Raw genomic sequence first — 27405 nt, 5'->3', positions numbered from 1 at the left:
CGCCGCTGCCTGGAGGAGCCTGGGGGCGGTCGGTATCCCTCCCTCTTTTTTTTTTTTTTTTTAAGATTTTATTTATTTATAGAGACACAGAGAGAGAGGCAGAGACTCAGGCAGAGGGAGAAGCAGGCTTCATGCGGAGAGCCCGACGTGGGACTCGATCCGGGGTCCCCAGGATCACGCCCTGGGCTGCAGGCGGCGCTAAACCGCTGAGCCACCGGGGCTGCCCAGTATCCCTGCCTCTGAAGTAATTAAGGGATTATTGAAATGCTTCGGAAGTCCGGGTACCTGGTGGTGGTCAGAGACCTGGAACCTCCTGGATGACATCCTCCTGACCTTACATCACGTCTGAACGTGAACGTATGTAAATAACGTTTACATTTCACGCAGTTGCCCTCATTGTGTCCGATCGACTTCTGAGGTTGGGAACATAAATCGTCTTGCCGACTGAAGGTGAAATTTCCATTTACTGTGTGTCCGTTCAAAATATGTTAAGTGGGGGATCCCTGGGTGGCGCAGCGGTTTGGCGCCTGCCTTTGGCCCAGGGCGCGATCCTGGAGACCCAGGATCGAATCCCACATCGGGCTCCCGGTGCATGGAGCCTGCTTCTCCCTCTGCCTGTGTCTCTGCCTCTCTCTCTCTCTCTCTCTCTGTGACTATCATAAATAAATAAAAAATTTAAAAAAAAAAAAAAAAAAAAAAAAACAAAATATGTTAAGTGCCGAGGCCCATGTGAAGTGAATTGAATAAACACAGACTCGCTGCTCTGGGGCGTTAATCTTCTACGGAAGACAAGACCATCGCTGTGGGGGGGGGGGGGGGGAGATGCAAGCGCCAACCGAAAAATAGGCAAGGGAGACGCACAGGTAATTCACAATAAAAGGTCGTTAAGAGATAGGACGAAATGTCCATCCTTATTAGTAATCCGATAAAGGTAGATTAAGAAAGTGGCATCCTCACCTAATCAATTTGGCCAGAGTCACAAGGGTTACATTTGACTCTCCTGCTTTTTTACTGCTGATAAGATTTTTTTTTTTTTCAAGTTTTCTTCACTCAGCACACAGGCATTTCTTTTTTTTTTTTCTATTCTAAAATGCAGCCTTAGGGACATTGCTTGCTTCTTCTTGCTTCCTCTGCCTAGAATGCTGCTCCCCATGATCTTCTGTGGTTGCTATTATAATTCCGTTCACACATTTAAAGCTACTTTAAAAAAAAAAAAAGACTTTATTTATGCACGAGAGACACACACACACAGAGATACAGAGACACAGGCAGAGGGAGAAGCAGGCTCCATGCAGGGAGACCGACGTGGGACTCGATCCCTGATCTCCAGGATTACATCCTGGGCTGAAGGCAGCGCTAAACCGCTGAGCCACGGAGGCTGCCCTAAAAGTCACTTTCTCACAGAGAAATTGGCTGGGCAATCTAGGTTATGTAGCCACCTGATCACTCACCTCACTTTATTTTATGTCGCTACCCAGTGATAATCACTATCTAGTATTTTTCTTTCATTTTTAGGTATATATTTCTCTCCCTACACACACCTCCATACATGCCCAGAAACGTGCAAATATAAACTCTTTGAGAGATGGGACATCTTTGTCTTGTTTGTGGCTCTCTCTAGTACCCAGAAGTGTCTGGAATGGAACATTTATGTGCTTAGTAAGTACTTAAAAAGAGTCATAGAAATGAAAAATTTTGCAAGAATGTTCATAGTAGCCTTACTCATAATAGCCAGAAATTGGAAACAGCCCACGTTTTGAACAAAAGAATAAGAAAACCGTGGTATAGTTATATAATGGAATTCTAAGCAATAAAAAGAAACTGTAAGACACAAGAACATGGAGGAATCTTTAAACTATTATATTGAAAGTAGATATACAAAAGTACCTACTATGTAATCCCATGCATATGAACAGGCAAACCTAATTATAACAGGAAAAAAATCAGAACAGTGGTTAATCTACAGAAGACAATAATTGCTTGGGGGGAAAAGATGCAAGTCCCAAAAGAAAAATAGGCAAGGGATACAAACAGGTAATTCACAATAAAGGACAATTGGTCGTCAGAGATAGGACGAAAGTCTTGGGAGTTCCGATGCAGACTGGGAAGAAGCATGGAAGGAAGTTTTTAGGGTACTAGTAATGTTCTATATCTTAACAGGGTTTGAGTTACACAGGTGAATGCATTTGTCAAAACTCAGCAGATATATATACTTAAAATGTGCAGTTCATTTTTACCTCAAAAAATCCAACATTTGAATCTTAATGTTATGCAACTGAAGTACAACAATGTCTGCGATTTACTTTGAAATGCATCAAAACAGATGGATTGATAGATATATGACAAAGGTGGTTGAATAAAATATTTAAAAAGTGTCTAGAATTATGGTAGCGTCAGTTTCTTAACGTCAGCACTACGGACAGTTTAAACCAGCAAATTATTTGTTGTAGGGGGATGTCTTCAGCTTTGCAAGGAGTTGAGAGGCACCCCTGGCCTCTAACCACTAGATGCCAAAAAGCATCCCTCTAGTTGTGACAACTCAAAATGTCTTCAAGACTTTACCAAATGTCCCCGGAGGAGCAAAATCATCCCCTTCCTTTTTTCCTCCCTGAGAGTTGCTCCACTGCTTCACTGTAAAATTCTCTCAACTTTACAGTATGCTTTAAATTTCTCATAAAAGTTGGAGGAAAAATAGGTCAATAATACTGAAAAATACCCACAAAGCACCGAGTCAAAGATACAGCTACGAAAGCGTATGTACTAATCTTATTTCCAAGTTATTAATGATACCTTGTAAGAATGAACGTGTTCACAAAAAAAAAAAAAAAAAACCCTGAGATTTCTAAAATGAAGATGTAACACCATAAGGGAAAGATGTGCATCACCTATATTTAGATTGTGAAGGAAAATCTAAATTACTCTGATGGTGGAGTCGCCTTCAAACTGTCCTCTTACTAGCAGAGACTAATTTCCATGCACAGTATTTCCTCCAGTCGCCACGACCAGCATCCAGGCTCCCCTCTCCCTAATGCCTTGCTGTTGAGGGACCAGAAGCATCTCTATTGTGTGGGAAGATATTAGGAACGCAGAAAAGGGAACTCCACCCCCACCTATCGACACCCAAGCTACATCAAACCGATTTCTACGCATGTTTGAATTTGAGGAGCGTTGCTTTAACGGACCATTCCTTGACCCAGAAAACAGTGCCGGGGCAGCAGCTGGGAAATGCCAGCAGGGTGGAATTTGAACCCCGCGACTCGGAAGAACGTCGCGGAGCCGAGAAGACCAGCGGCGGAGCACCTGCCAACGGCCAGCGCGCAAGGGCTTCCGGGGCGTGCGCCCACGCGCATGCGCCCAGCCGGGAGGGCGCTGCGCGACTTCCCCCGGGCCGCCGCGCTGGAGTGGTTTGTAGGCTTCGGATTGCCCAGCCCCTGAATCCTGAGGCTCCCTCTGGAAGGGACCTGAGCTGCCCGTGCAGCCAGAAGACCCAGGGTTCCAGCACCGAGGGGGTCCGCGGCTCCAGGTGAGTCTTTGGCCTGCCGCTGCCGGCCGAGGCGAGGGTTTCCAGCGACCCGATGCCCCCCGGGGGACCTGGGGACGCCGCGGCCCCGCCTTCCCGCGCGCTACGCACTGCTCATTGGTTAGAACCGGCTTCGGCAGCTCCTGGCCCCGCCCACAGCCGGGCCCCTCTCTTCCCACGCCCCCCGCCCACCCGGCCCGCTCCGTTGTCAGGGGCGACGGCGCCTGCGCACCAGGCGCCTGCCCGCACGGGCTCCTGCTGCTCGCCTGGCGTCAGGGACCGCCCCCTGGACCCGCTCTGCCCTGTGAAGTAAAAATCTGCAAGGAGAAAGAATGATTCCCGCCAGGAAACCCAGTTTTCATTACACGTTCGTACACCGTTCACTGAGATCCTGAGTCAGAAAATTCTCTTCGACGTTTTTTGTTTTTGTTTTTTTTTTGCATTGAAACCTTATCTACGAAAATTATTTAACACGTCAATGATACCCCTGTAACATCACTCCCATAGTCGTCCGCACGCGGGTCGTTTGGCCCCAAACTTCTTTGCTGCCTCCATTTCATCCTCCAGACTTCTGAACTCAGTGGGACTTTCTCCCAATTTCACTCGGTCAGCGACAAAAACACGCCTTTAAATATATGACGGTTACTCCCAAGATGACATCTCCAGCCGGATACCTCATAAACTGTCTGCTGAACATCTCTCCTGAGGAGGTATCCTAATAGGCACTTCATCACACAGTATTTTTAAAATCTGGCTTCCAGTTTCCACCATCTTCCCTATCTAAAGGCCAAATCCATCCTTCCAGTTTCTTAATGCCTTGGATTCATTCTCACATACCACATATAATTTGTAAAACCTGTTGGTTCTACTCCTTCTAGATGTCCACAACTCTAATGTTGCTCGCCACCGGCACTGCCACATCCTAATCCCAGCCACTGTCATCCCTGCACGAGTCATGGTAGTGCCTACCTGGTCTCCCACCTTTCACCCTCATTCCCCTGCACATTTCACAGTGTCAGACCTCTGCAGTGGCCTTCTATATCAGACAGGATAAAATCCAAAGTCCTGGGTGTGCTGAGTTCTAACATAAACTGCCCCACATTTCCTCTCTTACCTTGTCTCCTAAAAGCTTGCCCCAGGCTTAGTCTGTTCCAGCATCTAGTCTAGCACTTCCCTGCCACAAGGCCTTTGAACTAATTCTTCTTAACTAGAAAAGGCCACTTTTGTGTAATTTTTGAGATTGAGTGTGTGTGTGAATTTTGTTCACTTTTATAGTCTTAGTGTCAAGGACAATGCTTGACACACAATAGGTGCTCCAGAAACATTTGTGGATGAATGACAACAATAATAGCAATCACTTTTATAGTACTTACACTGTTGCAGGCTCTGTCTTTTTTTTTTTTTTTAAGATTTATTTATTTATTTATTTATTTATTTATTTATTTATGATAGACATAGAGAGAATGGCAGAGACACAGGCAGAGAGAGAAGCAGGCTCCATGCAGGGAGCCCGACATGGGACTCGATCCCGGGACTCCAGGATCGCGCCCTGGGCCAAAGGCAGGCACCAAACCACTGAGCCACCCAGGGATCCCCTGCAAGCTCTGTCTTAAGCATCTTCTACACATCATCATTTAATCCTCACAGCAACCCTATCCCATTTTGGAGATGGGGAGACTGAGGCACAGAGAAATTAAGCCACCTGTCTAACGTCACACAGTTGTTAAGTGCCCCTTAGTGATTTAGGTAGCAGAGCACATACTTAAACCCTATAAGAAAAAAATAAATAAATTCACTTCCTCTAATAACTAACCATCTAATAACATCTAAGAACCACCTAACCTCAACTTTAAAAAAGGCTAGAAAAGATATTCATGGAATTTCAGCGAGTTCAGGGATTTTGAATACTTACATGAATTTTTTTAATAAAAGAGCAAATGCACAAGTTAGAATGTCAAATGAAAATAGGATATAAAATTATATGAAGTCACTGGTTAGTAAAGAAAACATCGTGTTTAAAGAAGGAAGAAGTGTTTGCAGCTCTAAACAGTTTTTGAAAGGAACTCAAAAGATGATGCATAGCGTTGGTAATATTTAAGGTGGCTAGGTGACAAAATGGATTCCTGATCTGTTCCTTGTAGAAGAGGGTTAATATTAAGTCGGTGGGGAGGGGAATCTGGGGTCAAATATGTTTGGGACAACCCAAAACCCATACTAAAACTTCCTAGAAATTCACAATCCATATTGGAATCTAACAACAAAGACTCTGAGAAGCCACACATAAAAAGTGTGCCCATATAATTTATTGTCCAAATGGGGTTATTATTGTCTAAGGTAAATACTAAACCAGTCAGGACAATGGGATGACATGGTCACCCTAAAGAAACCTGTTAAACTTTGTGTCATTCATCATTTTAAGAACTCATTTAAGCACAAAATGCTTTGTGTATTTTTTTTCCCCAGCATGGCACTGACACCTTGATAAACAAGGTTTTAACGACTTCAGGTGAAAAAGCACTGGAATTAGGAATGATATGTTAGCATTGATTTGTACTCTGACCTGTGGAGACAGCCTAGTGTATGCAACAGTGATTCATACTTTCCTGATTCCTATCTAGTTAATCCTAATGAACTCAACACTCCAACACATTTAGTCATTCACATGATCCTTGATGTGGTTTTCTCACTGAGCCACCCAGGTGCCCCCCCCCCTTGATGGTTTTTGACAGGACCTAAAATAGTTATTGGTCTGTCATTTGTGATTAATATACATTTTTATTTAAGTAGAAAACTTTTTTTATTCTTTAAAAGTCCCATACAGTGAACTAGCTAAATTGTTGACCAAATACCATTTTCTAATATTAAATGATCCAACGATATTGGATAGAATAAAGAAGATGTAATAAAGGGAGGACATATTCCTAGAGGGCTTGATAATGAATCATCCAAAGCAGCCTTTGTGAACTGGAGCCACTCTGAATGTATTGGCATTTTGTGCTACCAATCTGTGAAACTAACAGCCTGAGCATGAACTGGGATAAATTCACTCCACTAAGTAGATGTCAGGATCCTCACCTAGTTTGCCTTCAACTGAGGGAAACCTGACACACCCCCACTCCTCCTCTCAGACTGGCAGCACTCTTACCCAATCACGGATTATGTAAACGTTTCCCTAATAGATAGTTGGTGCTCTCTTGCATGTCTTGGTAGACCTCTATTAGACACAACATACTATATGTATAATGATAATATGGAGTGTGAGTTGATGGGAGGCAGTCCAGGTAAGAGGAGTCAAGGATCTAGAAGGAAATAGATACACACTCAACTTTGAAATTTTGTTGGAGAGATTGCTTAATGAAGGGGCTCTTTACAAGGTGTCACCAGCTTTAAAGGAACCATTCCTGCCCATAGGCCTGGAAGATTTGCTGGAGCTGGGGCACCTGGGTGGCTCGGTTAAGTGTCTGCCTTTGTCTCAGATCATGATCCCAGGTCCTGAAATCAAGCTGCATCTGGCTGCCTGCTCAGCAGGGAGCCTGCTTCTCCCTCTCCCTCTGCCACCCCCGCCCCCTCCCCTGGCTTGTGCTCTCTGGCTCTATCTCTCTGTCAAACAGATAAATAAAATCTTAGAAAAAAATCTGCTGGAGCTGAGGAAGAAGGGCTACCCACAAAAGCTATGGTCTTAGAGAGTCACATCCATTGTCAGAATCCCACCAAAACAAAGGCAGAGTAAAGAAATACCCTTGCCTCTCTCTCCTAATATCCTCCCCCTTCGTGCCAGAGCATTAACTGAACCTAACCACAAGAAAGAAGAGTGTGGTGGTATAAGCTGTAGAGGTCAGTTTTCCAGAGTCTAGAGCAGGGAAAAGAAAGACCAAGAATGTGTTTAGGGGACAAACAAAAAAGTAGCTAGCACAAGAGAAAATCGTCCAAATGATGAGCCCCTGAATTAGGCCTTTGGAGTCAGGGTTGTGAGGAAGGGACAGTTTCAGGTCTATATTATTTTTCTTGTGCTTTCCTGACTTACAGGCCTTTCCTCGACCTCCCTTCTGTCCACATTATGCTTCCTTCTTCACTTGTCTAAGTTTTAGCTTATCTTTCAGGCTCAACTCAGGGGCACCTGGCTGGCTCAATTGGAAGGGCATGCAACTCTTGATCTCCGGTTGTGAGTTTGAGCCCCACACTGGGTATAGAGATTACTTAAATAAGCAAAACTTTTTTTAAATTTTAGAAAAAAGGTTTGACTCAGATTCTATCTCCTTCCTTAAATCTTTCCTGGTAGTTCATTTCATTGGTCACGTAATCCTTACAATAATGCCTATACTAGTCATTTAACACTTAGCCTTTTTATCTTCATTGTTCTGTATCTTATTAGATAATATGTCCTGATCCTCAAACTAAATAGAAAGCTCCAGCAATGAATGAAGTATGAAGCTCTACATATAGTAGTTACTCAACTGATATTTACCAAAGATGAGAAAGAATTCCATGAAGACACCATTAACCAAGATAATGGGTGTTTGATTTCACAGAATAAATTCTCTTTGAGAAGGTAAGCCATGTTTCCTTTGTAGCAATGGAACTGAGCTCTGTTTTTCTTTTCAGATGTGTAACCCTTTTTTTCTGGATTAAGAATACTACATACCAAAACTAAAGCCTCAAATAATATAGAAGTATGTATATTAGTCTTTCCCTTCTTCCTTCTACCCACATTTAGCAAACTACTTTGGTGAATTCTCTTTCTGACTTTTTTCATGTATGCATAATGATATAACAATAATATGATCATAACTATTTATATTCTTCTACAATCTACTTTTTTTAAGTAACTATATATGAATATCAGTGTTAAAATACATTTTTTAATTATCTCATTCCATGGTTTAAATATATATTTATTTAACTAATCCATTGTTGGACATTTAGGTCATGTCTCATTTTTTTATTATAAATAACCAACGAGCATCCTTATAAACACATCTTTTTTATACTGTCTGATTTTTTCCTTCATAAAATTGGAATCTTTATTTTTTTTTTAATTTTTTATTTATTTATGATAATCACACAGAGAGAGAGAGAGAGAGAGAGAGGCAGAGACACAGGCAGAGGGCGAAGCAGGCTCCATGCACCGGGAGCCCGACGTGGGATTCGATCCCGGGTCTCCAGGATCGCGCCCTGGGCCAAAGGCAGGCGCCAAACCGCTGCGCCACCCAGGGATCCCAATTGGAATCTTTATATAAGCTTTCCTTATAGCAACTTTTTCATCTATGACAATTACTAGACATTAGACATCTTTGTGTGGTGTGTGTGTGTGTGCGTGTGCGTGTGCATGCGCACACATACCAATTGGTAAGTTGAAAATATTGTGTAGGGGGTACTTCCACTTTTGGAACAACAGAGTAGATATATTTTTCCCAATTTGTCCTGCTAAGTACAACTGAGGATACTGGACACTATTTACAAAGCAAACAGAAGAGACTCAAGAGTAAAAGGGAAGGCAGACCAACTAGGGACCTTAGGACCCAAGGAAGGACACTGCGGTGACTTCCTTGGGTATTCTTTTTTTGCCTCAAATATCTGAGACTTGATTTAAAAAGCAGCAACCTAGAAATACCAAGGATACAGACCCCCCAAAAAGTGTAAAGCTCCAAAATACTCTGCTCTCTCTGCTAAAGTACTAAGAAATGTACAGCTGAACAAGATGGAAAACATTTATATAATAAATGCTGTACACAAGTCAAAATACCACAGAAAATACTGTAGCCTCTCCCCCACCATACAAGCAAAGGGAGCCTAGATTCCACCTTTACTGAGCTGTAATAAGTACTTAAATGTTCACTCTTTCTCAGGATGGTAGCAACAAAATCTGATTAGGGACCTAGGACTAAGTCCTCCCAGGCATAAGTCCCTTCTTTTGTTCCCTTCTGAAGCAGTATCTGAAATTGTATCCTAAAATGGAAGATTTGAGTAATATTCAGAGTCTTGTAATACCTAAATGTCCAGTTTTCAATAAGAAAATCATTCATCATACAAAAAAGAAGGAAAATCTCAAACTAAATGAAAGAGACAACAAACAGATACCAATGTCTGAATGACAGAGATGGTTGAATTATCTGACAAAGATTTTACTCTATTATTTTTTTAGTTTATTTTTAAGTAATCACTATATGCAACATGGGGTTTGAACTCACAACCCCAAGATCAGGAGTCACATTCTCTTCTAACTGAGCCAGCCAGGTGCCCCTAACAAAGATTTTAAAACACCTATCATAGGATGCCTGACTGGCTCAGTCAGAGGAGCATGCAATTCTTAATTTCAGGGTCATGAGATCAAGCCTCATGTTGAGTGTAGAGATTACTTAAATAAATAAAACTTAAAAAAATACCTATAATAAAAATTTTTCAGTGAATGATTATAAACACACTTCAGGCAAATAAAAAAAAGAAATAGAAGTAAAGAAATAGAAGATATAAAGAAGAACCAAATGGAAATGATAGAACTGAAAAATGCAATAACCCAAATTGAAAACATGGTGGATAGAGTCAACAACAGAAGGAAGGAAACAGAGGAAAGGGAGATACAGCAATAGAAATTATCTGATCTGAACAACTAAGAGAAATAGGCCAAAAATAAATGAACAGAGCTCTAGGAACATGTGAGACTATAACAAAATATCTAACATGTCATTCCAGAAGAAGAGAGAGGGAAGAGGACAGAGCTGAAAAGTACTTGAGGAAATGATGGTGGAAAATTTCCCAAATTTGTCAAAAGGCATAAATAGAAAGTATTTTCATCAGAAGATGTGGGGGCCCAAATGAAGAGGCATGATATTTTTTAAGTGGTGAAAATAAGGAATTGTCAATCTAGAATATCACATCCAGTGAAAATATCCTCCAGAAAGGAGAAATCAAGGCATTCTAACATCAGGGAAAACTAAGAGAATTTGTCAGCAGCAGACCCACCCTTAAAAATGGCTCAAGGAAATTCTCTAAATGGAAGAGAAACAATAAAGGAATTATGATGGAAAAAATATGGAAAAAGCAAAAGTACGGGCAAATAAAATGTATTTCTGTTTTCTAAATCATATTTGGTGGCTGAAGCAAAAATTAGAACACTCTTATGGTTCTAAATGTATATAGAAAAAATTATAAGATCACTATATTACAATTGGGAAAAGGTAAATGTACATAAAGTTTCATATGTCAAACTGTTAAGAGACTGGTAGACTGTGATGTTTTATATACATATATGTAGAGTAACCACTAAAAGAGCTGTAAATTATAAAAAGAAATATGGGAGTGCGTAGGTGGCTTAGTTGGTAAATGTCTGCCTTCAGCTCAATTCATGATCTCGGGATCCTGGGATCAAGCCCCGTGTCCGGCTCCCAGCTCAAAGGGCAGTCTGCTTCTCCCTCTCCTGCTCCCCCTGCTTGTACTCTCTCCCTCTCTCTCTCTCTCTCTCTCAAATAAATATACAAAATCTTTTTTTTTAAGATTTTATTTATTCATGATAGACACAGAGAGGCAGAGACACAGACAGAGGGAGAAGCCGGCTCCATGCAGGGAGCCCAACATGAGACTCGATCCCAGGACTTCAGGATCATGCCCTGGGCCAAAGGCAGGCACTAAACCGCTGAGCCACCTAGGGAATCCCACAAAATCTTTTAAAAAAATAAGCTAAATTTAAAAAAGAAATGTATGCAAAAACATTATAAAATTAACCAAAATGGAATTCCAAAACATTTTCAACCTAAAAAAAGGCAGGGAAAATAAAAAAGAAATGGAAAATATAGAAAACAAACTGAAAATAAAATAGGTGACTTGGGCAGCCCCCATGGCACAGCGGTTTAGTGCCGCCTGCAGCCCAGGGCCTGATTCTGGCGACCCGGGATCGAGTCCCACATCGGGCTCCCTGCATGGAGCCTGCTTCTCCCTCTGCCTATGTCTCTGCCTCTCTCTCTCACTCTGTGTCTCTCATGAATAAATTAAATAAAATCTTAAAAAAAATAGGTGACTTAAGTCTAACATGCTAATAATCGTATTAAATATAAGTTGTCTAAATACAATAATTAAAAGGCAGAGATTGCGTGCGCGTGCACACACACACACAGAGTATTCTGGTCTGAAATATCAATAGTATCAAGGTTGAGAAATCCTAAACTTGAGTCTAGACTTCCAATAAATTCATATCTTCAGGACGCCTGGGTGGTCAGTGGTTGAGCATCTGCTTTTGGCTCAGGGCACAATCCTAGGTTCCCGGGATCGAGTCTTGCATGGGGCTCCTTGCATGGAGCCTGCTTCTCCTCCCTCTGCCTATGGCTCTGTCTCTCTTTCTGTGTCTCTCATGAATTAATAAATAAAATATTTAAAATTAATAAATAAATTCATACTTTTTAATGCACATTACACTGATGCTTTCTAGGGTACCTAGTGCTGGTTCCTGAGCCTTCCTGAAGTTCTGCCCCTCCTCTGCCCACCTGACCAAGCAGTTAATAGAGAGAGGAAAGCTGAAATCTGAATTGGTTATAATTCATTTATCCCTTTTCACCTTCCAAAATTTTGTTAATACCTTTTGTTATTTCCTTTCCCATTCTCTTTGAGAATTTATCCTTTTATTCTCATTTTAATGGGGTCACAGAGAAGGGGAAATATTATACAAGTGCTCAGGCTTCATGTTTTATCAGAAGTCCTCATACTTTTTCTTGCAAATGAAATTAATTTAGCTAAGAAAAAAATCTGCCACATGTACAAGAATGAACCTGGATTATTTCCTTACACCATACACAAAAATAGACTCAAAATGGATGAAAGACCTAAATGTGAGACAAGAATCCATTAAAATCTTAGAGGAGAAAACAGGCAGCAACCTCTGTGACCTTGGTCACAGCAACTTCTTGCTAGACACATCTCCAAAGGCAAGGGAAACAAAGGCAAAAATGAACTATCAGGATTACCTCAAGATAAAAGCTTTTGCACAGCAAAGGAAACCGTTGACAAAACCAAAAGACAACCAACAGAGTGGGAAAAGATATTTGCAAATGTCTTATCAGGTAAAGGGCTAGTATTCAAAATCTATTAAGAACTTATCAAACTTAACACCCAGAGAACAAATAATCCAATCAAGAGATAGGCAGAAGATTTGAACAGACATTTCTCCAAAGAAGACATACAAATAGCCAACAGACACATGAAAAAGTGTTCAACAGCACTCAGCATCAGGGAAATACACATCAAAACCACAGTGAGATACCACCTCACTCTGAGGAATGGCTAAAATTAACCACTTAGGAAGCGACAGATGTTGGTGAGGATGCAGAGAAAAGGGACCCTCTTACACTGTTGGTGGGAATGCAAACTGGTGCAGCCACTGTGGAAAACAGTATGAAGTTTCCTCAAGTTGAAAATAGAGCTACCCTATGACCTAGCAATTGCACTACTAGGGATTTACCCCAAGGATAAAAATGTAGTGATCTGAAGGGGCACCTGCACCCCAATGTTTATAGCAGCAATGTCCACAATAGCCAAACTATGGAAAGAGCAAGGATGTCCATAAACTGGTGAATGGATAAAGAAAATGTGGTATATAGATAGATATAGGTATAGGTATAGGTATAGGTACAGGTATAGGTATAGATAGATACAGACACACAGTAGAATATTATTCAGCCATCAAAAATTGAAATCTTACCATGTGCAACGACATGGATGGAAGTAGAGGGTATTATGCTAAGTGAAATAAGTCAAAGAAAGATACGTATTAAGAATTTTTTAAAAGGAGTTGGGGGGCACCTGTTGGCTCGGTTGGGCATCTGCCTAGCTCATGGTCTCAGGGTCCTGGGATCAAGCCCCATATTGGGCTCCCTGCTCAGCAGGGAGTCTGCTTCTGCCTCTCCCTCTGCCCCACTCCCTGCTCATGTGCATTCTCTTATTCTCTCTCTCTCTCTCTCAAATAAATAAAATCTCAAAAATAAATAAATAAAAAATATAAGGTTGCAGGGGGACTATGTAAAAACTTAAACTTCAGTATAGCAACTTTTGGAAGGCAACCTGGCAATATCTACCAAAATCTAAAATGTTGTACCTATTGACCCAATAAGCTGCCTCTACAAAGTTATCCTTGAGAATATGGTATTAACAGTGTTCCGAACTGTACATATATAAAGAACTTTCATTAAAGAAATGTTCATAACAGCAAAGGTGTGGAAGCAACTCAAGTGCCCATCAATAGTCAAATAATGCAATAAATTACGACACATCGACAAGATTCAGTATGACAGCCATTAGAAATTCTGTCTGTAGAAAGAATGAGATAAATCACTATGTACTGACAGCGAGTATTAACAGGTGTTACTTGAGCTGTGGGATTGTTAGCATATTTTCTCTTCTTCACATTCTTCTGCTTTTGAAAAACTAATAAACACTAATATTAAGAGAAAAATATTAACCATCCACAAAACTAATTCTCTTCCTTTTTCTGTACATTCTAGGTTTCCAAAGTAACCAGCCATAGCCTCTCTCCTGGCTATAATATCATTCATTGATAATGGCTTTTGACTACATAATTAGTTTACTTCAATGAAACTATGCATTGTGGTAGCTCAAGTTTCCTGGTCAACTATCCAGATAAAGAGGAATCTGATGCCTGGTTATTATTAGAGTTTTATGGCATTCACTGGATCTGTAGTTTGTGTTCTTAGTGTATTACATCTGTTTAAATTTCATGGGTTACAAAGAAATCACACACTTTCAGTAAGTACCTATTTTGATCCATTGAGTTCTCCCAAGATTGTATTTACAAATTATCTCTCTTATCCTTACCTCCTTAGAAATTTACAGATATCCAAAAATGATTGAGATTGAACAGGCCGAGGCCCAGCTCTCTGAGTTAGACCTGCTAGCCAGTATGTTCCCCGGTGAGAATGAGCTCATAGTGAATGACCAGCTGGCTTTAGCAGAACTGAAAGACTGTATTGAAAAGAGGACGATGGAGGGACGATCTTCAAAAGTTTACTTTACTATCAATATGAACCTGGATGTATCTGAGGAAGCAATGGTAATTCACTTTGCTTTTTGAAGAACTGAAACCTATTTTTTTTTTGTTTTTTTTTTGAAGAACTGAAACCTATTAAGACTTAAAACACCACTTAGGGCATTTTCTTCTTTTTTTCATCAGGTAATGTTTTCTCTGGCCTGTATCCTTCCCTTTAAATATCCTGAAGTTCTGCCTGAAATCACGGTCAGGTATGTGACAGTGTAACAGAAATTGGCCAACATCAGAGGTTAAATTTAATTTGAGAATTAAAACAGTGCTTAAGTTTGTTTTCCGTTCCAAGAAAATTGATTGTTTTTATATTCTTGATCTTTTCCATCAGATCAGTATCACTAAGTAGATCCCAGCAGACTCAGCTCAACACAGATCTGTCTGCATACCTGCAAAAGAATTGTCTCGGAGATGTCTGTATATTAAATGCCACAGAGTGGGTTAAAGAACATGCTTCTGGCTATATCAGCAGAGACACCATACCTCCTGCTCCAGGAAGTACATTCCAGCCAGTTGATCTCGTTCTCACAAGACTGTGGATCTATAGCCATCACATCTACAATAAGTGCAAAAGAAAGAATATTTTAGAGTGGGCAAAAGAGCTTTCCCTATCTGGTTTTAGCATGCCTGGGAAACCTGGTGTTGTTTGTGTGGAAGGCCCACAAAGCGCCTGTGAAGAATTCTGGTCAAGGTTTGCTTTCATAAATGTTATATGCTGTGTCAATAATTTTAGTAGTAAACAAGATATTAGAGATGTGGAAATTAGTATGTCCCTGGGGTTGTACCTTATGGGATTCAGTCTTAAGTCAATGGAGAAAACAGAACTCACATACAGTCAGCATCACCCCCTTCCCTGATACAGTGCACATAGAAGATATTCTGTAAATAGCTGTTGAATTGAGCTCCTGTCCAATATGAGATGATCTCCATTTTCATGGATCTTATACTTCTTAGTGATGAGATAAACTGTGCATACCCTGTGAAACAAAGGGATTTCTAATCTCATTTCTGTTCTGATATCCTAAATGAGTTTCTAAGAAGTCCCTTTGGGAGTTTGAGATATATCAATTTCCACATTTCTAAAATGTTGGTATGAGGCAGTAGTAATAAATGAGTTTGGGAGATAGGATCATGACCAGCATCATATTTGATTAAAATAAATCCCTGTGAGATAAAAGTAGGTATCTTTACCTCTAGGGAAAGGCATGATAAGTGCTTTATAACTTCTGTTTTCAATGTTCTAGAAAACAAAACACGTTTTCAACATTTCTACTTTGAAAATTTCCTTTTAGACTCAGAAAGTTAAACTGGAAGAGAATTTTAATTCGCCATCGAGAAGACATTCCTTTTGATGCTACAAATGACAAAATAGAAAGACAAAGAAGATTTTCAAGTTTTGAAGAAAAAGTGTTCAGTGTTAATGGAGCCAGAGGAAACCACATGGACTTCGGTCAGCTGTATCAGTTTTTAAACGCCAAAGGATGTGCAGATGTTTTCCAGATGTTCTTTGGTGTGGAAGGACAGTGACTGGCCAGAGGAGTAATTGAAAATATTTGTAACTGTTGGCCCCTTGATTTTTTCCCCCTACTCTTCCTTGAAAGATGAAGTAATTTGGGGCACCTAGCTGGTTCAATCAGTTAAGCTTCTGACTTTGGCTCAAGTCATGACCTCAGGGTCCTGGGATTGAGCCCTGAGTCAGGCTCCCTGTTCAGCGGGGAGTCCTCTTGTCTTTCTCCCTCTCTCTCTGCTACTCTCCCTGCTTATGCTCTGTCTCTCTAATAAATAAATAAATAAAATCTTTAAAAAAAAAGATTATGCTTAAAACAGTTCTCCTTTTACTTATGACATATTTTTAACAGATATATTTCAGGGACATGTGGGTGGCTCAGTGGTTGAGCACCTTCCGCCCAGAGCGTGACTTAAAACAGTTCTCCTTTTACTTATGACATATTTTTAACAGATATATTTCAGGGACATGTGGGTGGCTCAGTGGTTGAGCACCTTCCGCCCAGAGCGTGATCCTGGGGTCCCAGGGTCGAGTCCCACATCGGGCTCCCTGCATGGAGCCTGCTTCTCTCTCTGCCTATGTTTCTGCCTCTCTCTGTGTGTCTCTCATGAATAAATAAATATTAAAAAAATACATTTCAGCTCTACTTTTCTCTCCCCCCTCCCCAACATTCTGGAATGGGGCTAAAGTAAAATTACTTGATCTTTTTTTTCCCCAGAACTCTGGGATCATGACCCAGCCAAAGTCAGATGCATAACCGAGTCACCCAGGCATCCTTTAAGTATAATCTTTAAAATTGTTGATAGAACGCTCTTGACATAGAAGCTACCCATTTTGAAAGAGAAATTAATGATACTTGAGGGAGATAAATGTTGCAGGTCCAACTTGCCATCTGCTCTCAACCTCGTCCCCCTTCCCTGCTTCCATTAAAAACCTGGAAAAGCTAGATGCTCACTCTACAGCCTCTTTTGTGGCTAGGGAGGGCCTCAAGACACAGCTTTGGCTAGGGGAGTAGGTTAAAGGAGTAGATGCACCTCTTCTTCCCTTTCTGCCACAAACACTAAAGGGAGTTGCCATGGTCCTTCCGACCATAGGGGCAGGACGGGCCAAAAGAACCACAGAGATGCCAGTCCCCATGTAGTTGAGCTGCTGATCCAACACCATCCCCTGCCTATCTCTAGTCAGCTTGTTATGCAATTAAATCAGTCTCCTTTCGTTTTCTGTGCTTGTTACTGGCAATTGAAAGCTAGATTGCCAAGTAGACTTTCTTCAAAGCTTTAGATTTGCATCTATCCCAGCCATTTGATACACAAATAGGTGAAGTTTCTCCTAAACAGCTTGCAATTCACCTCTATTTTAGTATACTTATCTTGTCCCTGTCCCTGGGCTCACCTCACACAAGGTTGAGGCACAAGAGGCTCAAACTTTTCAATAGGCCTCAACAGTTCATCAGATTGGTAATTCAGGGAATTTGGTTTTGGTAAATTGGATTTTGACAAATTTTTCATCTGGAAATGACTTTCTATAAATTTATTTTCAGCAAATTGGCCTAGAGTCAAATAAACACATGACCTGGTTTTTGAGGCACTCCATAAATCAGTTCCCAAAGTAATTATTAAGAATTTACTAGATGCTAGCACTCAAATTGGTACCATGTGTTGAGTATTCCTTGAAGAATCAGACTTGGTTAGAGGAAGGGGGTGGGGCGGACACAATGCATTATTTATCTTAGTAAAAAGTTGGAGGCAACTTTTATGTACCCATTACTAAGTGAATCAGCAAGTGCAATATAATACATATTATGTGATACTATGTGGAATTCAGAAGGAATAAAGTAGAATGTGAGTAGACCTTATGTATAAATAAAGGTGGTTAAACACCTTTCTGTAAATATATTTCTATTTTTTAAATTTTTTTTTTAATTTTTATTTATTTATGATAGTCACACAGAGAGAAAGAGAGAGAGGCAGAGCACAAGCAGGCTCCATGCACCGGGAGCCCGACGTGGGACTCGATCCCAGGTCTCCAGGATGGTGCCCTGGGCCAAAGGCAGGCGCCAAACCGCTGCGCCACCCAGGGATCCCCAACACCTTTCTGTAAAAACCAAAGCTGTAAAACTGAAAAGGCCAGTGAGTCCTGCTGGACAAGAAACAGTTTATTAGGGGGACTTGACAGAATTGTGTCTTGGACAACCACAAAATAAGTATATCTCCAGAACTCCATCTTTCCCAGGACCAAATTTTATAGTCCTGAAGGCTGGGAGTATATGCTAGGGGACCACATAGGAGAAAATATTTGAGAACAGTTGTATCTCCAGAGCACATCAAGGGTGTTATGCCCCAAGGGTATACTAAGGATATAGTTCGACAAAAAGAAAGAATGGTGGGGGGTGGCCTGGGCTCAAGAAGGCTTCAAGTCACACAGCAGTCATCATGGCAGATTTGTCCAGGATGCATTCATTAGTCGGCTTCACACAAACACAATTAGAATGGTGTTTATAGCACAGTGCCTATATTGGATGGGATTCTTCTGTGCCCCTTCAGATTCCATCCCCCCTGCCCAGTTGCCCCGTAAATACCAATCCTTCCTTTGCTGGCACAACACAGCCAGATGGACCAGCTATTCTAAAGTATCTGAGTCCTCTAGCCACATCTAGATGTGAATGAAATATCCTACAGAGCATGGGACCTAACATCCCCCAGAAGCTACCAAAGGGGCCAGATGATGCACATATTTTAGCAGGACCAAAATGCTAAAACTTGTTCAGTCTTTGTACATTATTTTAATAAAAGAACACAATGCTAGGATACATGGGTAGCTCAGGCAGTTAAGCAACCAACTCTTGATTTCTGCTCAGGTCATGCTCTCTGGGTTGTGAGATTGAGCCCTGTGCTGAGTTCTGCACTGGGTGTGAAGCCTGCTTAAGATTCTCTCTCTCCCTCTGTCCCTCCCCACTGTGCTCAATAAATAAATAAATGAACACAGTACTATGTACAAATAGATAAATCTTAAGTGTAAAATAGAAACAATGCAATAAAGAAGCTTTATAAGTTTTCTTTATTGAGACACCTGTCAAATTTAGACATTAGATTATTAAGGCATAGTGAGAAAGAAAAATACAGACTTTCCAACCTCATGATTAGTAAATTCCTTTAAAAAAATGGATGAGGGATCCCCGGGTGGCGCAGCGGTTTGGCGCCTGCCTTTGGCCCAGGGCGCGATCCTGGAGACCCGGTATCGAATCCCACATCGGGCTCCTGGTGCATGGAGCCTGCTTCTCCCTCTGCCTGTGTCTCTGCCTCTCTCTCTCTCTGTAACTATCATAAATAATTTAAAAAAATAAAAATAAAAAAAATAAAAAATAAAAAAATGGATGAAAGTAGGGGTGCCTTGGTGGCTCAGTTGGTTAAGTATCTGACTTTGGCTCAGGTCATGATGTCAGGATCCTGAAATGGAACCAAGTCTAGACTTCCGCTCAGCTCGAAGACTGCCTCTCTCTCTGCCCCTTCCCTGACTCGTGCACTCACACTCTCTCTCTAATGAATAAACAAAATATTTAAAAAATAACAAATAAAAATAGATGCAAGTGTAAGATACCAAAAGAGTGCAGGTCCAGTCTGCACTGTATAATGTAAGACACAATAAAAACTATAAGAGGGGTGTGTCTGGGTGGCTCTGTTGGTTAAGCATCCAATTCTTGTTTTTGACGCAGGTCATGGACTCACGGTGGGATCAGGCCTGAGTGGGGCTCCGTACTAGGTGAGGAGTCTCCCTGGAATTCTCTCTTTCCATCTGTCCCTCCTCCCTTTCTCTCTCAAATAAATAAATCTAAAAAAAAAAAAAAAAAGCAATAAACTGTAATTAAATGTTAGAGGAACAGGAAACAGCTTTCTTAGACTATTACCAATGATCACATACTTGATATATAAACATTCTTTTTAGATAAAATTGACCAGTATGATTGCATGTACATTTATTTCACAAACTGTCAATGTATTAATTAATTAATTAATTAATTTATTTATTTTTTAAATTTTTATTTATTTATGATAGTCACAGAGAAAGAGAGAGAGAGGGGGGCGGGGCAGAGACACAGGCAGAGGGAGAAGCAGGCTCCACGCACCGGGAGCCCGACGTGGGATTCGATCCCGGGTCTCCAGGATCGCGCCCTGGGCCAAAGGCAGGCGCCAAACCGCTGCGCCACCCAGGGATCCCCAATGTATTAATTTAATATATACCTTGGACTGGAATCATCTACAAAGAAATAATGATAAATTATGACAATGATAAATTCTGAAAATAAACAATTAGTCCCAAGCCAAACTATGGTTAAAAATTAAAAGGATTATTAGAAAACAAAAGTGTGAGCAGGAACCATTGGCCACACATCTACTGTTATTTGTAAAAGTCATTCCTGTAAAAACAATTCTTAAGTAAAATTTTTAAAAATATTGTAAATTGCAAAATTTATCCCATAAATCCAAATTAGCTGAACTTGGACTAACAAAGTCAAAGCCACTGTTGTCACCTGCACATTAATTTCATAAACTGAATTTTAAAACAAAACTGCATTTGCTGCTGTGCAGACTGATAATCACTTTTATCCTTGATATCAAAACCGTTACACTTTTTTTTTTTAGAAAGCTCTATAATAAGATATTAGAGAAACCCAACAGATGTCATTTGTGCACCTCCATAAAGACTGCAAGGCAGCTAAGAGTTCATAGCCTCTAAGAACTGATGCACGGGTTACTTCCTAGTTACCTACCCCCTGCAACAATGATGACAACTATTTTGAATCAGCTGAACCCATAAAAATCCTGCAAAGGGGCACAGTGAGCCTTCCGTTAAGTATAATTTGGCAATCTGCTCCCATCAGGCTGGGGGAGGGACGGAGGCCTTAATCCTTAATGTCTTTTGTCATCCCCCCCTTTCCCCCAAATATCAAAGGTACAACCCTTCAAGGAGCAGAGCAGCCATAGGGAAGATCCTAGCTCAGCATGAAAGGGGAGTGAGTGACTGGCTTCCTGCAGACACCGGGTCCCCTGAGGCTTTCAAGTGCTCTGGTGCTTTGACTGACACCTGGGCCTTTCCCAGCTCCCGCAGCTTGAGAGCACCCGAGGGCTCGCTCGCAGGCAGCGCAGCCGGGAGGGCCCTAAAGGCGCTTCGCGCAGGCGCCGCATCTTCACCGACCTGTCCTGGAAATGCTAGTCCAGGTTGGGGGCGTTGTGGCGGGGAGAAGGTGGCAGGCTGCGGAACGTCGTCAGCTCTGAGCTCTGCGATTCCGATGTGGGCAGAGGCTTTGACCTGGGGCTGTAGTCCGAGAAACTGCGGACTCGTTCTTCAAGTGGAGATCTCCCGCCGGGCAGGTGCTGCTGCGTTTGCCAGTTGGGCTGCCTTTTTTTTTTTTTTTTTTTTTTGTTTTAAACCACTCGTGATCTTTTGGGAAAAAAGGCATCGGTGTATTCTTTTGGGATTTCCCGGATGTTGCTACAGCCTGGAGAATTGGTGGAATTTTGCTCCCTGGCATCAGAGGGGTGTAGTAGAGTACCTTCGCGTCTCCAGATTTCAACAAGGGAATGACCTCAGTGGAGGCTTAATTTTTCCTCCCCAGGAGCATTTGGCGTTTTGGATTTTGTAAATCTCTTCTTTCTTGCCCCCTTCGCTCCAATGTATAAATATATATGTACTACATTTTTATTAGAAAACATGATCCTTACACCAAATGTAGAAATAGCTAGATTTAAAACCCACCCATAAGTCTCCCCCCACCCCAAGACAATATTAAATTTTGGTTTTACGTTTTATTTTCTAGTATATTATTTTTACTTGTGTGTATATGTCACATTTTCTTTTTTTAAGCAATTAAATCATATTGTACATGCTGTTTTGTATCTGCCTCCCTTCATTAAACAATGGAGTTTAAATGTCTCCATGACATAGATTTTTTGGCAACGTTGTCATTGTATATGGCTGAGTGTACTGTAATTTAGCAATTCACTGTTTTGGTTATGGTGATGTGCTTTGAAGTGGTGGGGTTCAGAGTCCACCGTCAAGAAATAATCTTGAGATAACTTTGGTACAAGAAGGTGGCTTTATTAAAGCCTAGGGACAGGACCCGTGGGCAGAAAGAGCTGCACTGGGGTTGTGAGGAGTGACTGATATTTAATATTTGAAAACTCCATAGAGATGGGCAGCCCGGGTGGCTCAGCGGTTTAGCGCCTGCCTTCAGCCCAGGGCGTGATCCTGGAGACCCGTGATCGAGTCCCATGTCAGGCTCCCTGCATGGAGCCTGCTTTTCCCTCTGCCTGTGTCTCCGCCTCTCTCTCTCTCTCTCTCTTTCTCTCTGTCTCATGAATAAATAGAATCTTTAAAAATAAAAAATCAGACGTTCCTTAAAAAAGAAAAGAAAAGAAAAGAAAAAACTCCATAGAGGCAAATGAGTCATCAAAGAAATCAAGGAACAGAAAATTAGGAGGAACAGTCTGAAAGTATGGTATCAGAGTAGTCCAGAGAGTATTTCATAAGGACACTCAAATTTCTGCCCCTACCCCTTACCCCACTGGATTTTTTGAAGCAGATCTCAGACATTGTTATCTTCTTATCTGTACATGCTTTAGTGTGTATCCCTAAAAGGCAAAGTCTTTTTTTTTTTTAATATAGCCGAAATACCTTTATCACACCCCCAAAATTCTTGACAACTATTCTTTAATGTCACCAAATATCCAATATGTGTTCATATTTCCCCAATTATCTTTTAACAGTTTGAATCAGGATTCAAACAAGAGCCACACTTGCATTTGGTTGGTATGTCTTGTTAATCTCTTTCAATCTGTTCCCTTTCTCTTCTTCTCTTTCCTCTTCTCCTCTCCCTTCTGAGATGTATTTATGAAACTGATTGCTTGTCTTATAGACTTTCTTATATTCTAAATTTTGTTGATTGTCATTGTTCTTTAATAGCGCTCATTGCTACTAGGTTTGCCGTTATTTCTAGACCTTTTCAGGAGACAAAGCTTGAAAAAAAATACAAATACACATGCATATAATGAGTTCATACTAATTTTTCTATTTCAAATTTACAAATTTTATTTTAAAGCTTTTTTTTTTTTTTTTTAAGTAAGCTCTACACCCAATATGGGGCTTGAGCTCACAACACCAAGATCAAGACTGGCATACTCTACCAACTGAGCAAGCCAGGCACCACTATTTTAAACCTTTTTCATTTTATATTTGTATCTCTTAGTTCCTAATGGCATTAATATGATTACATATTTGGCTTTTAAGTTGAATATGAATTTAGATGAAAACTCATCCTTTTTCATGTAGAGTTCTATGAGTTTTGACAAATGCATACAGTTGTAACTATTACCTCAATCAAGATACAGAATATTTTCATCACCTCTCAAAATTCCACGTACCTTTATAATAATTACTTATTTGATTTGATTTCAGAATAATAGTACTGATATTATTATGCTATTATACTTATTAAAAATAGCTTACAGGGAAGCCCTGGTGGCGCAGTGGTTTAGCACCACCTTCAGCCCAGGGTGAGATCATGGAGACCTGGGATGGAGTCCCAAGTCGGGCTCCCTGCGTGGAGCCTGCTTCCCCTCTGCCTGTCTCTCTCTCTCTCTCTCTCTCTCTCTCTGTCATGAATAAATAAATAAAATCTTTTAAAAAATAGCTTACAAATTTTTGAAGTTCTTTTTGTTCATATGATATATTCCACAGAGATATATAGTCAAGTGAAGGTGCTCTGAAGTCCACTGAAATAATTCTTCTTTGTATTACAAAGCCATTAACTTTGTAGATGTATAGGTGTATTTGTTTCATTTCGCTTTTGATTTTTAGGGAGAGTTTTTAAAAATTTAGATTTATCTTTATGCCAAAATCATGTGAAATATTTACTTGACTCTGAATTGCAGTCTAAAGAATAAACTATATTCAGAGCAGAGCTCAGTAGAGGTGACCCATGGAGCTAGGAATCAGACATCTGAGGAGGATGTTCCTACCTGCTGCTGTTACTGGTACCCCTGAGGTGCACAATAAAGGTGACTGATTATTGAAAAAGCAATGAAGATTGAAACCGACTGCCACCTAAAGGAATTAACACTGCTGGGGGCATTGCTGCTAGGATGATGCTAACAGAATGGAGCAAGTCACTTTTTCTAGTCCCCACTGTGGATGGCGCCTAACAGGAAGCCAGTAGAATAAAGGAGAAATAGTTTGCAGAGTTTTAGAATGATCAAGTTGAGTATAAAGGGGTGAGTGTGTGGACATGAGAATACAATAACCAGCAACGTGTGATTATGTTTTTCTAGCGTCATTGAGAATCAAAGTCGCTTAGTACAAGATCTGTACATGTCAGATTTTATTAGACTTTTCTAAAAGCTACCCTTAACATTTTGACATGAAGAGGAGGAGGGATTGGGTGCCTGGGTGGCTCAGTTGGTTAAGGGTCTGCCTTTGGCTCAGGTCATGATCCCAGGGTCCTGGAGTTGAGTTCGGTATTGGGCTCCTGGCTCAGCTGGGAGCCTGCTTCTCCCTCTGCCTGATGCACCTCCTGCTTGTGCTCTGTCAAATAAATAAAGTCTTTTAAGAAAAAGAAAAAGAAGGAAGGAAGGAAGGAAGGATGGATGGATGGATTTAGAGAATATCGCCTAGAGCATCTCAAATTTCAACACCACCTGGGAATCTTGTTAAAATTGCAGAAATCTGGGGCTCCTGGGTAGCCCAGTCAGTTAAACTTTCCCCCTTGATCTCAGCTCAGATCCTGATCGCAGGGTCGTAGGTTCAGGCCCCTAGCTGAGCTCCAGCCAGGCTCGGCATGGAGCCTACTTTTAAAAAAATGCAAAACCTGCTTCAGTAGTCCTGAGATGGACCTGACAGTCTGCTTTTTTTTTTTTTTTTTTGAAGATTTATTTACCTACTTGAGAGAGAAGGAGTGGGAGGGGTAGAGGGAGAAGGTGAGAGAATATGAATCCCCCCCCACCCCACCCCCGCCGAGCACAGAGCCAGAGGCGGGGCTCAGTTCCATGACCCAGATCAGGGCCTGAGCTGAAACCAAGAGTCCAGTGGTTTAACCACCTGTGCCACCCAGGGTCCCCTCTGCATTTCTAATAAACTCCCAGGTGATGCTCATGATTGCACTTTAGGTCAAACATTTCCTGTTTCCACTGCCACGTCATTCTTCTGCTACCCTTATGTGAAAAAGCTCCTACCCGCTAAGAGGGGAACGGACCGCACTCCCGGAACGCGGGGGAAAGACGGGGTTTGAAGCCTCGGCGCTCCTACTTGGCCTCCTACTGGGCACGGATGACGTCACTCCGAAAGGCGTGGCTCTAGCTGTGACGTTTCCGGCGGCGGCTGGCGCAGGCCCCGGCGGGGGGCGGGAGCGGAAGTGGGGCGGCGGGAGGGCGGGGTGGGCGGCGGAAGGGGAGGGCCGCGGAAGTCGCTCGCGTCGGCCCTGTTCCGGCGCCGGGGACCGGAAGTTGTGGCCCGGCGGTGTCAACGACGGGGCTGCGGGCCGGGAGTGCGGCTGACACCGCGACCATGGGCGGGAAGAACAAGCAGCGGACCAAGGGGAACCTGAGGGTGAGTGCGGAGGGCCTCGCCGACCGGGGAGCTCCGGCCTCGCAGCGGCTGGCTGCACCACGCGCGCGTCCCGAGGGCGTGCGGAGCGCGGCTGCCGGGAGGCGTGTGTGTGCGTGTCGAGTGTGACCTCTCTGTTGTGTGTGTGCGTCCCCGCGGACGGGCTGGGTCGTGTCTGAGCAGATGGGGGGTTTGTGAGAGGAGAGGTGTTCCCGGCCGGAGCTGTCTGCAGCCGGGCACACACCTCGCGGTTTCCATTAAGAGATGGTTCAGTATCCGCTTCAACTGGAAGGTTACCTGGTCGGGGCTGGGTGGGGGTGGGGGTGGGGAGGTGGTGGTGGGTGGGACTGGGGAGCCAGGGAGTTGGGTAGAAAGCACTTGCAGTGATCCTGGTGTGCAGGACATCTCGGATCATGTCACTCTTTTGCTCAGAAACCTGCCGGGGCTCCCCAGGATTGCTCGCGGTAGAGGCCAGATCCCTCCTAACGATGGTGTGTGTACATGGCATGTGGTCAGGCTCCGGCCCCTTCCCGTCGCTGGCACCATCTTCAGCTTCCTCCTGGCTGTCTCGGTCCAGCCACACGGACCTAACCTGCTCACGGAGCCTTGACCTTGCCTGGCAGGCTCCCCGACGCTCTTTTGTTCAGGTGGCTACCAGTTTTGCCAGGTAGACACCCCAGTAAGGTCTGTCTTGACCGCCCTATTTTAAATTGTAGCCCTCCTCCCGCTTCCTGTGCTCCTTTCCTGCTTTGTTTTACTCCTGTGCACGTCAGGATTTTTTTCACACGCCGTGTAATTTGCTGTCTCCCTTCATTTGCGGTCTTGCTTCCCTGGGATGTGAGTATTACGAAGGCAGGTGTTTTTGGTTTTGTTTTTGTTTTTTTAATGAAAGCTGTTGTTGTCCTAGGGGCCTAGAACAAGGACTAGCATATAGTAGAAACCCACTAAATACATGTTTATTTCATTTTATTTTATTTATTTATTTGAGAGAGAGAGAGAGAGACCACAGAGGGGGAGCAGCAGGACAGGGAGAAGCAGGCTTCCCCACTGAGCCAGGGAGCCCACAATGCTGGGCCCCATTCTGGAGCCCCAGGTCACGGCCGGAGCCAAAGGCACACGCTTAACCGACTGAGCCACCAGGGGCCTCTAAACACTTCTTTTTTTTTTTTTTTTTTAAGATTTTATTTATTTATTCATAAGAGACAAGAGAGAGAAAGAGAGAGAGAGGTAGAAACACGGGCAGAGGGAGAAGCAGGCTCCATGCTGGGAGCCCGACGCGGGACTCCATCCTGGGTCTCCAGGATCACACCCTGGGCCAAAGGCAGGTGCTAAACCACTGAGCCACCAGGGATCCCCCTCTAAACACTTCTTTAAAGAAGACTCCAAAGTGGATTAAACCTGTGATTTAGGGATGTTATAATGGTATATTTTTATGGTACCAGGTTTGTTACGGCACAGTCCAGTTTTATGGGAGTGCATTTTTCTCCCCTTCTGGTCAAATTCTAGTGAAACCAGTATAACGATTTCTTAGATTAGTCGCTTAATCTGTCATTAGCAGATAGTACCAACAGTAATAATAGTAACTCGCCTTGTGCTGGTACTGTGTTAAGCACTCTACTTGCATTCTCATTTAATTTTAATTTTTTTAATGATTTTCTTGTTTTATTTTTTAAAATATTTCAAATATGAGTAAAAGTTGCAAAAATATTAGACTGACAAGCCATATGTTCTTAACCGATACTCATC

At 42.1% G+C, this 27405-nt stretch overlaps 2 protein-coding genes and 1 long non-coding RNA gene across 12 annotated transcripts in view; 2 read left to right on the top strand and 1 right to left on the bottom strand.

Annotated features, from left to right (window-relative positions):
* Window positions 1-57: 57 nt before the first annotated feature.
* On the top strand, window positions 58-17011 carry RWDD2B (RWD domain containing 2B). Of its 10 annotated transcripts, none has more exons than XM_072806677.1 (7): window positions 58-357; window positions 7893-8069; window positions 14005-14162; window positions 14344-14570; window positions 14691-14758; window positions 14890-15249; window positions 15851-17011. In XM_072806677.1, the coding sequence occupies exons 3-7, from the start codon at window positions 14093-14095 to the stop codon at window positions 16083-16085; spliced, it is 960 nt and encodes a 319-aa protein (XP_072662778.1). In that variant the 5' UTR covers window positions 58-357; window positions 7893-8069; window positions 14005-14092; the 3' UTR covers window positions 16086-17011. The 10 variants fall into 10 exon arrangements, with proteins under 10 accessions (XP_072662778.1, XP_072662777.1, XP_072662784.1 ...); XM_072806676.1 differs by having other exon boundaries at window positions 58-450; XM_072806675.1 differs by lacking the exon at window positions 58-357 and adding an exon at window positions 2880-4230.
* A 5745-nt stretch (window positions 17012-22756) lies between these two features.
* On the bottom strand, window positions 22757-25468 carry LOC140621538 (uncharacterized). The gene is made up of 3 exons (XR_012021285.1): window positions 25290-25468; window positions 23758-24642; window positions 22757-23078 (listed from the first exon to the last, which is right to left on the bottom strand). It is a non-coding gene; the product is annotated as an uncharacterized lncRNA (long non-coding RNA).
* Window positions 25469-25497: 29 nt separating this feature from the next.
* Window positions 25498-27405, top strand: part of LTN1 (listerin E3 ubiquitin protein ligase 1) — a 66520-nt gene continuing 64612 nt past the window's right edge. Inside the window, exon 1 of the mRNA XM_072806649.1 lies at window positions 25498-25662. Within this exon, the coding sequence (XP_072662750.1) occupies window positions 25621-25662 (42 nt within the window). The 5' untranslated portion in view covers window positions 25498-25620. The remainder of the gene's footprint in view (window positions 25663-27405) is intronic.

This window comes from Canis lupus, chromosome 30 (genome assembly GCF_048164855.1).
Source record: "Canis lupus baileyi chromosome 30, mCanLup2.hap1, whole genome shotgun sequence".
Lineage (NCBI taxonomy): Eukaryota > Metazoa > Chordata > Mammalia > Carnivora > Canidae > Canis > Canis lupus.
Note: the sequence above shows the minus strand (reverse complement) of the source record. Positions and strands in the feature narration are given on the sequence as shown.

Excerpts from the sequence above, each read along its gene's own strand:
- RWDD2B (XM_072806677.1), top strand. The coding sequence starts at position 14,093 with ATGAAACTATGCATTGTGGTAGCTCAAGTTTCCTGGTCAACTATCCAG. Across the intron at positions 14,163-14,343 it reads AAAGAGGAATCTGATGCCTG|AAATTTACAGATATCCAAAA; the intron begins GTTATTATTAGA and ends TTACCTCCTTAG. Across the intron at positions 14,759-14,889 it reads CTGCCTGAAATCACGGTCAG|ATCAGTATCACTAAGTAGAT; the intron begins GTATGTGACAGT and ends CTTTTCCATCAG.